The sequence below is a fragment of the Nanorana parkeri genome, unplaced genomic scaffold, assembly GCF_000935625.1.
Source record: "Nanorana parkeri isolate BGI_ZX_2015 unplaced genomic scaffold, ASM93562v1 scaffold1208, whole genome shotgun sequence".
NCBI lineage: Eukaryota > Metazoa > Chordata > Amphibia > Anura > Dicroglossidae > Nanorana > Nanorana parkeri.
Window position 1 is genome coordinate 142,729 of NW_017307476.1, and position 15,281 is coordinate 158,009.

The following is a 15,281-nucleotide window of genomic DNA, read 5'->3' on the forward strand; positions in this document are numbered from 1 at the left end:
GATCGAGAGGTGAGGGAACCCGGTATGTGTTCCCTCACCTCCCGATCTACTGAGCCGACCGGTGACAGTCTCATTGTCACAGGTCGGCTTAGAACTATGAGGTGAGTGGAAATCACTCATCTCATAGTTCTCCTTTAACTGAATAAAAGAACATACCTGGATATTATTATTTATAAGTAATGACACCAGAGATTGTTGATCCAGGGAATATCCAAGTCCCTTAGGGGATCAGGAAGGATGTTTTTTCTCCATTAGAGCAAATTGGACCATGCTTTGTAGGATTTTTTTGGCTTCCTTTAAATCAACAATGGGTAAAGGATTCTGTTGAGGAGGTGTCCTATTTATTTTTAAATCTTTTTTTTTCTATGTTGGTTCCCATTGATCCTTTAAGGTATTCCTTTCTGAACAATCCCAAGCCCAAAGAATATACTGTTCAGGGCATTCTGTATGAGTGCCCTGTACACCATGAATCACTACATTAAAATATCAGTCAGCAATCTTTTTATGGGTACCTTTAACCTAAATATGTGGTTAAGTATCATTAACACATTAGACATTGTGGTACCATGCTGACATGTGAGATTTATTTAAGCAACAGGGTGTCCTCCAGAGATTTAGACTGCTAATCAAGTTCCATTTGATGCCTACAGCCAGCATTTTCAGAAGATGGAATAAATCTTAGGGATATAATTTGTTTACTGCAGCTTTCAGATATAGATAACAAGAGTCTGATTTTAGTTCTGAAAAACACTGACTCGAAGCATTCCCCTCAATCGCTTTCCATCCAAGAGAAAATCATAACATTGCATGACAGCAACTGACCTGTCTCCAAGCAATAAGAACAGACGTTATCTTCAAACCAAGTGGTCATACAGGCTCAAGTGAGCAACAAGCATTTGACAGAAATAAGGCAGGCAAACTGTGCCATTTATTCAGTATAAAAAGCTCAGCAATATATTTCTGCCTGCTGCATCTTTACAATCCCTAAGAATCCAAGCTAACATTTCAGGTGTCATGGGCTTAAGGTTTTCATGCTAATTGTGCATTTTTTCTGAAATATACACTTTGCAACAAAAAGCAACATTGTATGTTCTTTTTGTTCATATATTAATAAATACCTGTTTTATTAATATAATTGGAAAGAATGCAGGCAGTTTTAGAAAGTATACGTTTGCTGTGCAGGTAGACATTAAAAGATGAATTCTTAAGATAATTTTAAGGTACAAAGAAATGCTATCAAATTGGTAACTGCGTTCACCAGTGGAGGGCTGGATAATATTGACCAGTATAGAGTTTTTCTCTCCCAGAATACAGTCTTAGTTTTTACTTTTGCTATTTATTCTAACAGTGAGATTTTTTGATTTTTTTTAGTAAAGACTAATCTTAAAATGACTGGCACTTTGTTATATTCTGGTAGCTTTTTGCACTTCAGTTTGGAATTGTATAGGTTAGGGGCCTGTTTTTCCCCTGAATTGTATCCAGGGATTAATCCAAATATACTGATGTTCATATAAAGTAGGCTTCCAAAAAACAGACCGATGCCATGGGCAGTATGTATAGTGAGTGGGCTGTGTAGCACTCAGATAGAAGTGTTCATTTGCAGAATGTAATACAGCCCAAAGAAACTTGGCCCCTTCTCCAGCCCTCCCCTGCTGATTACCTCTTAACTTTGCTTCTTCAGTATCCATATAATGATATAATGAAACATTAATTATATTTATTAGCCAGTGTAAGACCTGCCTCAAAAATTCTAGGCAGAACTTGGCACTGGTTTAGATAGAACATCTTGTACCAAATCCATTGTATCTTCTAAAGCTGTCTGCAATTATCGAAAACCAAAAAAAGAACAGTAGAAATTATTAGCCACTTTACTGGCAGAACAGACCGGTTATACAGTGCTCTTTCCAGAAGAAAGTGGCTCAGGGCACAGGGCTTTAGTGTAATCCAAGCATAAAACATCTATTTGGTTTCCCTAACATCATGCAAACCAATAAAATAAACGCAGACTACATATGGTATCTGATTTTATCTTGTTATTGAGGAATCAGTAACTGAGCTGAAATGTAACTGCTGTGCGAATAAGACTTCACCAACAACGTTTCCTTAGGCAGTTTAATTTTGTATTAAAAACACAATTTAAATAAAATATAGTAACATTATGGGGTTGATTTACTAACCTTTTAAACACACCACGAACGTGTATACACCTCTGTAGTGTGTTCCCTCCCAGCATGATCAATGGGAGGAATCGAAACACCTTTGTAGTGTGTACACACCCAGCAGGTGTGTTGTTCAAAGCCCTGCAATGAATTGCAAGGTAATGTGGTGTAAATTAGCTCTATGTTATGTTGCTTGCGTTGATGAATGCAGGAATGTAAATGCATGAGCTAACCATTTTTGTCTAAACTGTGAAGCAGCATTATATATGCATCATGTGCATGATTTTTCCATATATGGCATTAGTGGAAATATGCTTTTAGAGACTTTTTGGTTGATAAATACGTTTTGCTGTGTGAAAATCACACACACCTGGTGTGTGTGTGTGTTTAGGTTAGTAAATCAACCCATATGTCTCTTCAGCCCACACTGATCTTCTGATCTGTTTCTGGAAATAGGATCAAATATACTTGCTGGAATAAAAAGTAAAATAAATAAAAAAGCACCAGTTTGAAAGCATACAGTGGCACCAGCTGACTAAGCAGTAGTAAGCTGTCATGTGAGGTTTACATGCCAATGCTTAGCACCATTTAGTCAGACTCAGAGAACCATTCCTCATCATGCATAGCCAGCGTGTAGGAGCATATAGTGACATGGCTTTGCCTAAGTTGCTTGACATTTTCCATAATTAGGGGAACACAGTGTTAAGTTTTGAATCTGGCTAGTTTAGCTTATTTTTTCCATTTATATGCATGGATGAAATAATCAAGACACATGGGCCTTTCAATACTGCAGTGCAAAGGGCAAAACCTAGTTCAACAATACATTGTAAAGAGATCTTAAAAGAGGACTATATCCCAACCTTTTTTTGGCAATAGTTCTCTTTGGGGTCACAGGAGGACATTTACTGTGTCCTCCTGTGACCCAAAACACAGTATATAGTGTGCTATTGCTGGGATCCACCCCCCTACCTGATTAACAGCTGGCTTGCCTCTCTAGGGGCAGAGCCAGCTGTGCTCACCCCCTCCCTGTTCATTCCTCTAGTAAACCCTGGAGTAAATGAGAGGAATCTCTATGGGGACCGGTGACAGACAGTCACCACTCTCTGCAGGGAGAAGTTTGGGAACTGAGGGATCAGCCATTTGTGATCACTCAGTTCTCGATAAATAGAGCTGACGTGTGACATCTGCAGTGTCGCACGTCAGCTCCAATTATGAGGATGAGTATTTCATCCTCCCTGTAATTCTCCTTTAATTTTCTCTTAGAGAAAATCAGATAGAGAGTATCTATATTCAGTTACTGTTACATATAGCACCTAACCTGCTTCCCTAAACTAAAAATTAGCAACAGATGTTGAATACTTTTTTCCTGCCACCAAATGGAATTGGTCAACTAGAGATGGTGTGAGGGAAAAAAAAAATTGCAGGTATGTAGTGGAGGTGTCTAGCAGCATCTAGAGGTGCAAGCGCAAACCAGCAGCAAGATTCAAAAGCCTGCATCTACATTTGATTGCCAGGCAAGTTCTGACATGTGTGGAAGAGTTGGGTTATCATCAGCATAATTCAGAGCTAATGTGCCATAACTGTAGGGTTTTTGGAGGCTGCTCCAGGGATTTCCAAGCAACTCTAGGTGCCTGAATGTTATACCTGCAGCATTTTTTTTTAACTGACAGAGTCTATTTCAGAGCTAATTCTTCACTGCAGTAACCTTAAACAGGCATTCAGAATTTCTACCACTGATGTCAAGACCACAAGACGAATTAATTAGCACTTAAAACAACTCTGTTAACTTGATCAAAATTAAACAAATTGGTTATGCAAAAGAAAGCTGTTAATACCTAACTCTCCCACCTCTCATTCCTGGAATCCTCACAATGTTGCAAAGACTGACTACTATCCTGAAATGTGTTGGATGTTGATGTTGAAGATTATGTTAGTAGATTTGCTCTACAAGAAAGCAAGGGTTCCAGGAATGGGGGGCAAGACAAACAAGTGTTACCAGTCATCTTTTGTAAGGTCTGTTTTCTTTATTTTAAATCAGCGAGAGAGTCACTTTATGAAAAATGACTGTCTATTGAGTAAGGCAAAAACAATTGAATTGATGGGTTTGGGGATATGGTGCTTGCATAGGGAACAGCCTACTTGTCTTTAGTAAAATCTATGTGTACACAAAGAAATTATTGCTTACTTTCCATAAGTTATTGCACTTTAAACATTAAAAATCCCAATTTCTCTGATATTACCATTTAAATTGTTTTAGTGAACAGGTCTGACAGAATTGGATTTGGAATTGAAGTGGGGTTTCCCCCAACCTTTTCTGTTGCAGCCATTGAATATCCTTTTTCCTAAGCCTTGAAATGCCTAGAGGTGATCCAATGTCTTTAAAGTTATTTAACAGGCACCTTTAGAGGAAAACTCAAGTTTTATTAAATATTTAAATGAGAAATATAATTGCTAAGCAATACATTTTTGTATTCTTATAAATTATCATTTTCATTTATTCTACAGCCAGCTATGATTTTCTGCATTTTCCAAAAAATTAAAAACCCTAATATTTGCAACTAAGGCTACCATTTATAATTAGGATTCCCCAATATCCCAACCCCTTTTTTGTAATTAGCTCACTATATCTCCCAGAAGTCTGCAGGGAGCCTGAGCTCAAATTACAGTTTGCCTTACATGGATGAAGATTATCACATCTTCATTAATGTGTGTATGTTGACTGCTCTAGGGGTTTATATTAAAAGGAATACCAGGGGTTTGGGGAATATGATTAAAATACCTGGATTGATCATATTAAAAGGGACAATCTCTTAAAACTCCCACATGGCTCACCACAATATTTACAAGATGGAACCAGTAACAATTATACTACTGAAATCATGCCCTTACCATGTATATAGTTGATATAATGTTTTACTAAAGTAAAAGGTGCATTGATTCCAGTGTCACTGACAGTGGGAATTTGACTAGTGCACTTGTTTCTTCCACAGTATACTGCCTAACATTTTTTATTAATAGCTGGCAGTGGAAGATCAGCAATATAGGTGTGTAAATTTACAGTTGGCTTGCATAATTTTAATTCCTTTGTATAAAATGGGCAAAAGACACAGAACATTAAATTTTGCAGCAAAAAGACATCTGCACCCAGAGGTCAAACTAGGATTCTCCATGTGTCTTGTTTTTGTTACTTAGAAATTGCTATAACAGATGCCACAATGTAAAATGTTTATATTATCTCCCACTGAATTCTCAATACAACATTTGTGTTCCTCTGTTAGGCTGGCACAGTCACAATAGCCTGTCAGGCTGGCACTATGATGCAGCCTGTAACATATGGTTTGAAATACCAACGCATGCTAGCTTTCACAAACCTTGTAAAAAGCTATTGCTCCTTCTTTCTTCTGATCAGTTGATTGCAGGTTAAAAAGCATTGGACAAAGACATGACACATTACAGACAAAGCACAAAACACAATACCATCAACACTGATACCGATACAGTAATAGCTGGAAATTATGGACTGGTGACTATAACATAAAACATAGAATGTTACCTTTTTTTATTTTACAGATCATTAGCATTCAGTGCACCGAATACTAAATTCATGCTTTGTTTTTTGCTTAACATATTGCAATAAGGTTTAATACTACTGTTTAATAAGATCAAATACTGATGTAAATTAATTATTGAATAGGTATACTGCTAATGATCTTTAAATGTTCTTGTAAAGCATATATTAAATATCAAGGATCTTACCTCCTTCCCACCCATATTCTCAAACATCTTTTCCAGTTGGACTCTCAGTTGTTGAATGTTGTTCATCAGAATAGAGGCCTGAAATTATATCCATCAATTACACATAAACAATTTATCTAATTTTATATTTTTGGTTGGCGTGGATAGCTGCAGTTGCATCAGATATCAAGGCTACTCATGGGATGGATACACATCATTGTGTGTTTACTATGATCATTAGTGCTTGTTTTTCCATGTGAACATATGCATGAGCTTAAAGTGGATCTTCACCCATTTAAACAACTTCTTCTCACCTGCAGCTTGACTTGAAAAAATGTTGCACTGTCAACTTGGTATGTTGGTATGTCACATGCCTTTAGCACTTTTTTCATTTTTCTTAACAAGCACAGGGCAGAAGAATTGGTACTGAATAGTATAAGACACCTACTTGCAACTTAACACAATGGGGGTCCCTTCTGTATTCATTCTCTACAGTTATGAGCTGTTGTAATTGTAAGTCGGGATGAAAGCTTAATTTTTAACTATAGAGTAGAGGTACACGAACAAAGTGAATTGTTCCCCTGTCTGTGACCTTGAATACTCTGAAGGAATATTTAAAATTAATTTACAATTTGCATAATAGTTTGCATATGCGCTTTTACTAAATTAAATGCTAAAGCAGGGATAAACACATTTATTATAATAAGGCAGACTGACTGTAAGTGCTCACTTAGATGGAATACATCTAAATGCCTTACCTACAGGTATGACAGACAGAGAAAACAACTGAATTTTTAGTGGCCCTCTCCTTTGACAATGCTATGATTCCACCATGCTGCAGCCTTAAAAATGTTTACTTTGTTGAATCTCTACTGGTGCTATACCAATGATGCTGTTCCAAATAATTGTAGCCACCTTGCCCCAAGCAGGGTGACTCCTTAAATTTAGTTCTGCTGCACTGTATCCATTCTAGTTAATTTGATAGTGTGTGCTTATTTGACTTCTCCTAAGCACTATATTATTATTTGCATCTGAGTCCTGCTGGGTGAGATCTTGCCACAGAGCAGAGCATCCAATAATGTGCTGTTTTGAATATTTGTTATTCCCCAGCCAATCACTAGGAGGTCCATGACCAGTGGTGCATGTTGGGGGAGGGAATAAATATTCAGAGTTGATCTTGTGAGCTCGGGGCCCAGGGGAGAGTGCATGAAGTGTGTGCTGTCTGACCAGGCCTGCAGCCTGCAGGTGGTCAGTCATGGACTTAGTCAGGGTCTGAATTTGTTCCTGGAATGGAGAACCAGGGAGAAACTTTGTCTGCTTAATGTGCATAAGAAATCAGGATGGGCTAGAACCTTGCAGGAAGTTTGCTGTTTCGCCAAGCAAATTCTATGCCATGTATACTGACCAGCAAATATTCTAGAATACACAGTGTTACTGCAATCAGGTTAAAGGTCTTCTGCACTCTGAAGCTGGGAAGGGGTCAGTGAGTCTGGAGTTCTGTACTGTCCTAGATGTCTGAAGCCCTTTGTCCTCTCTCCCATTGAGTTGATTATGGGATAAAACCTTTAAAAAATCCTTAAAGTGATGAAGCCCAATTTTACATTCACATTCTACAACTGGCTAAAGACTCTTCTCTGAGTTGAATTGTCAGCCCACCCAGCCTCTGAAGTCCCCCACATGCTCCTAGGCGTCAGAGGGGTGCTGCATAAAAAAAATGATTTTACTCTCAGATTTAACATGCTCAAAGTCCACCCCCAATAAATTAGCAATAAAAAACTAATTTAGCAATTTTATGAGCAATATCTAACATATCTCTAACATTTTCACATAAACCCCTTTTTAGATGTGTAAGACAAAGGTGAGGTTTATGTGAAAACTCAACTTTCTGATTTTCTATATAAAAATAAAAAAAGCCATAGTGGGAACAAATGTGAATCTGGGCTAGATATTTCCATCACAAACTAGAAAATGGGAGAAAATAATTAGTGATTTAAGAAGTTTGCCAATCTTTGTACCTATGTCAGCTATTCATGTCAAGGATTTGAAACAATTTAAACACAGGGATGATATTTGTTAGACATTTTGAGCTGAATTTAAGGATTTAGTGAAAAGGTGTAGTATAATGCATTTCTACTTTTGCAGCCCAGTTGGGATAACAACTATTTTATATTTGGAACATGTTACCATTCGCATAGCATAAGCTTAAAAAAAAATGCTTCTTGCAGTTTAACCCCTTCGTGACGGGAGACGTACAGTGTACGTCTTGTCACTTTGTGCCTATATGACTGGCCACGTACACTGTACGTGACGAGTTATATCAGGCTTTGTAATGCCGGTATTTGCTGATTCTCAGCATTTAACAGTCATTCATTAATGTCTCAGTATTGAGGCATTAATTAATGAAATAATTAAGCTTTTTGTAAAAGCTTCTTCCTTTCAGTAATGAAAGAATGAAGCCGTTACATGCAAATAGAGGACCGCAATTTGCGATCCCGTATTTGACAGCTCAAAATAGCAGAGAGGCAGCAGTGACTCACCTCACCTCTCTGCTATTTGTTTTGACAGCTCGAGAGCCCGATGTTTAGATACATTTCACTCAAAAGATACACTGTCCTCTAAAAAACTATATATAATATGTGTGGGTACATTTCGTAAGAAAGTATATTACTGCTGTGGAAGTGAAATCACACAGCAAAAATGTAAAAAATGTGTCAGTCATTTATGAACAGAACCTGAAAACTAGCTCAGTCATGAAGGGGTTAAATTGATTTAGGGTTTCTATTTGGCTTCTTAAGGGTTAAAATACTATGTGACGTCTCCTTCTTTGTAATGTTAGGGGGGCTATGAGGGATTTGTGTTCATTATAATTTGTAAAGTAGATTTGAACACTACCTGTCCTAACAAAGGGTTAATGGATTGAAAGCCTGGCTTCTGCATTGTATGTTAATGAGAGAAACACAATTCACACAGTTCTGTCCTAAGTCTTTCTATAAAGACAATTCACACAGTTCTGTCCTAAGTCTTTCTATAATCACTATGAAAGTAGTCAGAAAAACTTGGATTCAGCCATGTTGCCTGCTGCAACCAAACATCTAAAACTAAGAAATATAAAAAATATATATATTTTTAGGTATGCTGTGTGAATTGGAATACATAACAAACATATAGTGGAGGTTTTCTCAAATTTGTCTGCAAAAGTGGAAATATACTTTAAAGTACTTTTAGGTGTGAAACTGACATCATTTATGTTCATTGTTATTATTCTAAGATATGTAATTTTGTATACTCTGCTTTTCTGTAAGAGCTAAATTAACTAAAGCATACATTTTGGGTTTTGCTTATCAATTATATGATCTACATGCAGTTAGACATGTCCAACTCTGTGAAGCTAGAAAGGCTAATTGGTGAATACATTTACATGTAGTACATTTTAATGAGTCTCTACATGTGCATTAAGAGGGGAGGGATCCAACTGTGGAGGTAACTCTAAGTGTAAATTGGTAAATTCTGCATTGGTTATTAGCGACACAGGATGAACTGTCATTCCCATGTTTTATTGTGCTCCACCACTCTGACAAGTTTAATTCCCTTTGGAGCTTTAATAAAGATTAGATATCTGGGGGACCTGCATGATCAATCATACTAATGAGCAAATAGGAATCCCAGAGGTAGGTTAAGTGACAAGTGTTCTAATGTCCACTTACTCATAGAGCTTTGCAATTCATGAGACAGGTAATTTTACTGCCCTTTAGAGCACCCTTACTGCAAAATACTTTACAACGATGCTGTCATTGCTAAGTAAAACCATGGTCTCACAATTGCAGGCTTTCCTATTGTAAACAGAATAAAAAAAATAGAAGCTAAGGCTAAAGTGCTACCATTACAGTTATTGAAGAGGAGCAATTTACCTGCAGCTGTTCTGGAGAGAAAGGGAGATGCTGCAGTATGGGGTTTTTTAAACAGTCGCAAGCTTTTTTTTCTTTCAATTACACTGCCTAATGTAGTCCATTAATGTTATTAAAACGTAATTCCTGCTAAAAGGCTGAATATAAACATGAAATATATGCAAGTGTACAGTATTATAAGTCAAAGGTCCTGTGTCAACAGGCTTCAATGGGCTAATGCAGTGCACTTTTGACATCTGTTTGAGATGCCTCTGAGATCATTCAATTTCTGTGCAAGTGCTGTTGACCTGCATTTGAATTGTAGTTGACCTGTAGTTAACCTGCTTTACCTGCTTTTATATTCCTATACCTCCAATTGTTTGAGAAGAGAAGCAGCTTGATACTGAAGCAAATAAAAACCCATCCACACTGGCCTTAGTTCTTTTCTACCACTGTAATTCAAACAACTCTGCCATTCTACATAGCCAGACAATGAAACTACTATTCAGATTTACCACCTCTGGCCTACTCATTGCAAAATGAAAGATCTAACTCCACTACTGAGATCCTCCCTCAATCAGAATCCCTAAGGGCATGCTTGGACATTTTACAGCATAGGACTTGGGTAAATTCAATGGTCAAATTTAAAAAAATGTGTGAAGGGCTGCTAAGGATTTTCCTGAACCCCAGAGACTTAAAATATGGAGAGCACCATTAAATACTTACATGTCAAGATACAGTCATGTGAAAAAGAAAGTACACCCTCTTTAAATTCTATGGCTTTAAGTATCAGGACATGATAAAGTATTTGCAGGTCTTAAAACTTAGGTAAATACAACCTCAGATGAACAACTACATATGGCATATTACACAATGTGATTATTTATTTTACAAATAGAAAGAAAAAAAGTAATGTGTGAAAAAATAAGTATACCCTTACTGCTTCCATAGAAAATAAGAGGCTAAGTAGCAGCCAGGTGCTGCTAATAAAATAATCATCAGCAAGTGTGACCACCTCTGACGTTTTAGCAGTTTGCTGGTCTGAAGCTTTCAGGAGAGTGTTAACACAATGCCCAGGAGCCAAGACATCAGCCATTATCTTATAGAAGCAACTGTTGCTGCCCATCAATCTGGGAAGGGTTATATGACAATTTCCAAACAATTTAAAGTCCATAATTCTACAGTGGGAAAGATTATTCACAAGTGGAAAAAAATTCAAGACAATTGCCAATTTTCCCAGGAGTAGACGTCCCAGAAAATTCACCCCAAGCTCAGACTGTGCAATGGTCAACAAAGTTGCAAAAAAAAACAACCAGAAGTTACATCTCAGACTCTACAGGCCTCAGTTAGCATGATAAATGTTAATGTTCATGACAGTATAGTTACACAAAGACTAAACAAGTACAGTTTGTTTGGGAAGGTTGCCAAGAGAAAGTCTCTTCTCTCAAAAAGAACATGGCAGCCTGACAGGTGTGCAAATTTACATCTGGACAAACCGCACAACGTCTGGAACAATGTCCTTTCGACAGACGAGACCAAAGTGGAGATGTTTAGAAGTGGATAGAGAGTGCTAAATCTATGTGATCATTCTGTTTTTTATAATCCAATAGTGATTAAGTGATGCAAATGTGTAATCTGGCTAATAGATAGGCAGCTGTCACAGGCCTAAGGGTCATTATCTTGGCTTAACAGTGAACATAGTAGATGTAGGAATTGAAGCACCACACCAAATAAAATAGTCCAGGTACAACTTTATTCCACGAGGGTCAGGGGACAATTGAGTAGAATAGTCAACACATTTTGGGGGTCCAAAAACACCCCCTTCATCAGGGCTCAGTGAGAGAAATCATGTATGTGGACTACAATCTTTGCATCTTGAAATTTGTATTATGCTGTGATGGGAAAGCTTCTAGCTTGTCAGCAGCTGGTTTGGCAGCCACCAAAAAACTATATCACTCAATTATCCCCTGATTCTAGTGGAATAAAAGGTGTAGCTGGATAATTTTAATTAATGTGGCACTTCAATTCCTACATCTGAAGTGGACATGTTTGGTCATAATGCACAATGCCACGTTTGGCACAAACCAAACACAGTATATTAGAGCAAACACCCCAAACGAACTGTCAAGCATGGTGGTGGAGGAGTGATGATTTGGGCTTATTTTGCAGCCATAGGACCTGAGCGCCTTGCAGTAATTGAGTTAATCATGAACTCCTCTGTATGCCAAAGTATTCTAGAGTCAAATGTGAGGCCATTTGTCCAATAGCTAAAACTTGGATGAAATTGGGTCATGTAAGAGGACAATGATCACAAGCACACCATCAAATCTGCAACAGTATGGCTGAAAAAGAAAAGAATCAAGGTGTTGCAATGGCCTAGTCAAAGTCCGGACCTCAACCCGATTGAAATGCTGTGACGGGATCTTAAGAGAGCTTTGAACAAACAAATGCCTGCCCGCAAAGCTCAATCAACTGAAGCAACTATGTAAAAAAGAGTGGGCCACAAGTGCTCCACAATTATGTTAGAGACTTATAAAGTCATACAGAAAACAAATACTTCAAGTTATTGCTGCTAAAGGTGTTTTTACAAGCTATGGAATCGTAAGGTGTACTTAGTTTTTCACACATGGCTTCTCCATTTTGGCTTTATGTTTGTAAAATAATGAATGACACAGTATATTATGACATGTGTTGTTGTTCATCTGAGGTTGTATTTATCTAATTCTAAGAACTGCTAAGGACCAGATTATTTTTTTTATATCTTCTGATATCTGAAACCATAGAATTCAAAGAGGGTGTACTTAATTTTTTTTACACAACTGTATAACCAGTAAGCTAACTGGTGCAAAATACTAAAAGACAAATCTGAGTACTGCTGAATAAAACTCTGCAAGATGAATTTCATGTTTACAGCATTTAAAGTATAAATGCAACTTTAAACATCCCCTGCGCTAACCTAGCTCTTCTCCCAGCCCTCAGATGCATACTTATTTTTGCAATCCTGTCTCCTTCCTCAGAAGTCAAGCCTATAAAAAACTAAGGGAAGCTACCACACAGTCACAACCAGTGTATGAAAGATCAGCAGAGGAATTTAAATAAACCCCCCTGGCCCTGGGCACAATTGCAAGGATGTAGAGGTTTTGGCCTGAAATGAAAACTAATATTGATGAAACAGTACCCTGAAGTCCACCTTTCTTGCAGCATCATCCAGGGATCCAAGACCACAGTGAACATTGCAAAATATTTCATTAGATCTTTTTTTTGTTCTACAGAGTGCAAATTATTTTCTGCCTGTAGACTATTATAGGGGATTTTTTTAACGTACCCTTTAAAACATCAAAGGGACATTAAACCCTCAGATTTATTAACATAAAACAATACTGTAATCCATGGTTGTTTCCCTTCTCTTTGCTGCTCTTCGTTTTAAATACGTATCTCTCCTCATGCTGGACAGAACTTCTGTTTTGTAGCAGACTGCCTTGTCTCTGAAATGGATACATGGGGGGTGATTCACTAACCTAAACACATGCACGCACTAGGTGCGTGTGATTTTTACACAGCAAAACATATTTATCAACCAAAAAGTCTCTAAAAGCATATTTCCACTAATGCCATATATGGAAAAATCATGCACATGATGCATATATAATGCTGCTTCACAGTTTAGACAAAAATGGTTAGCTCATGCATTTACATTCCTGCATTCATCAACGCAAGCAACACAATGTAGAGCTAATTTACACAACATCACCTTGCAATTCATGCAGGGCTTTGCACAACACACCTGCTGAGTGTGTACACACTACAAAGGTGTCTAGATTCCACCAATAGATCATGCTGGGAGGGAACACACTACAGAGGTCTATACTTGTTCGTGGCGTGTTTATAAGGTTAGTAAATCAACCCCCATGGTCTCTGTGTGAAGGTTCACAACATGAGCCAGCACTACAGGAAGAGGCACTCAGCTACAAAGGGAAGTTCTCCCCCAGCATGAGAAGAGATAAGGATTTAAAAGGAAGAGCAGCAAAGAGAAGGGAAACCACCATGGATTACAGTAAGGCACACATTACAGTATTGGTTTATGTTAAAAAATCTGAGGGTTTAATGTCACTTTAATTAACATTTACTGTAAATTTAAAGCAGTTTTGTAGACATATACTTTCGGAGGAATTTGTATATAGACAATGGCTCTCAGTATGCTTCAATGTAATCTGAAAGTCCACTAAAATTATTATTTTAAACCTCAGCTCCAGGTACAATAAAAAAATAACATTATCCTGGTTCGGTCCTCCACTTTTGAGCACTAGGCACTCATACCAATAGCCATGTCCAATTCTGATGAAGTAACCATTGGTCTGGCACCAATTATAGTGCAAGCAAGATGACATTTGCAAGTGGACCAGCATCAATATTGAGGGATGTAGGTTTTCAGAGTTGGGGATTTAGGAATACCACTTCCATACCTTACTATGTCCAGCCAACTAACAAACTGAGAGAGCTTTTAAAACTGTCAAACATCTGTATTCAATGGCAAAAAAGTAGGGAGATGCATACATTCCCTTTTTGGAGTATAAGCTTACACCTACTGAAAGTAAAGCATAAAGTACCTAGCCATTGACTGCTCTCCACTCTGCTTCTAACTAGAGACTAGTAGCAACCATGGGTGCCCCCTATCCAAATGTCACCCAAATTATTTATTTTTTGTTGAGGGCACCTTATATATATGCTGCCATATATACATCAGCATGTCTATCTGTTACAAGTGTTAGTTATAATAGTAGCCTGTGTTTTCTATCCCACTTTGCCTAAAGAAGCAGTGCAGTAAGGATAGGGTCACCAGGGGTTCTGTACATTTAAATATCGGCCATTATTAAATGGCTTTTTAGCTTTGTAAATAAAAACAGCTCAGTACTTACCACATTTTCCTTTCCGCAGTATGAGCTGAAATCATTGGATATAATTGCAGCATATTGAAGAAGCACTTTGTTGATGGTCTAAAATGAAAGGACACATAATTGCCTTAGAACAACAAAATGGACTGTTATTTGCAAACCACCTTCTAAACTCACATGTACTGTATGTTTAGTGGCAAAAAGGATTATGTTTGTTATCATTGTTAGTGGTACAAATATGAAAAAAAGTGAAAAATGGACTTAAATAAAATAGTTGCCAGGAAGTGGAACCACATGCTGATTTACAGTATCTTGGGGGCTCCAGTCGTAAGATATCCCCACTGGTGTTCACAGATTTGCCTAGCTGCCACAGCTACCAAAGAAGCTAATGATGGTGTCACCCTCTCTGAATGAATAGCCCATAATGTAGAAAAAAAGACATAATTGGGGTGCCCAGCTTGAGAAAATGATAACTTCATTCCACTCCAAGCTTGCTCCCATGATGGATTACAATCTCACATTCAGTTACTTAATTTGTATTGAAATTATAGTCCATAATGGGAGCAAGCTTGGGGCGGAGGCTACTTTAAAACACACACAGGGACCATTTG

At 37.7% G+C, this 15,281-nt stretch overlaps 1 protein-coding gene across 1 annotated transcript in view; it reads right to left on the reverse strand.

Annotated features, from left to right (window-relative positions):
* The window catches only part of LOC108796994 (protein unc-13 homolog C-like), a 260,177-nt gene that overhangs the window by 111,070 nt on the left and 133,826 nt on the right, over positions 1-15,281 (reverse strand). Inside the window, exons 13-14 of the mRNA XM_018568562.1 lie at positions 14,695-14,772; positions 5,916-5,993 (exon numbers count right to left, since the gene is read on the reverse strand). Coding sequence (XP_018424064.1) covers positions 5,916-5,993; positions 14,695-14,772 — 156 coding nt within the window. The remainder of the gene's footprint in view (positions 1-5,915; positions 5,994-14,694; positions 14,773-15,281) is intronic.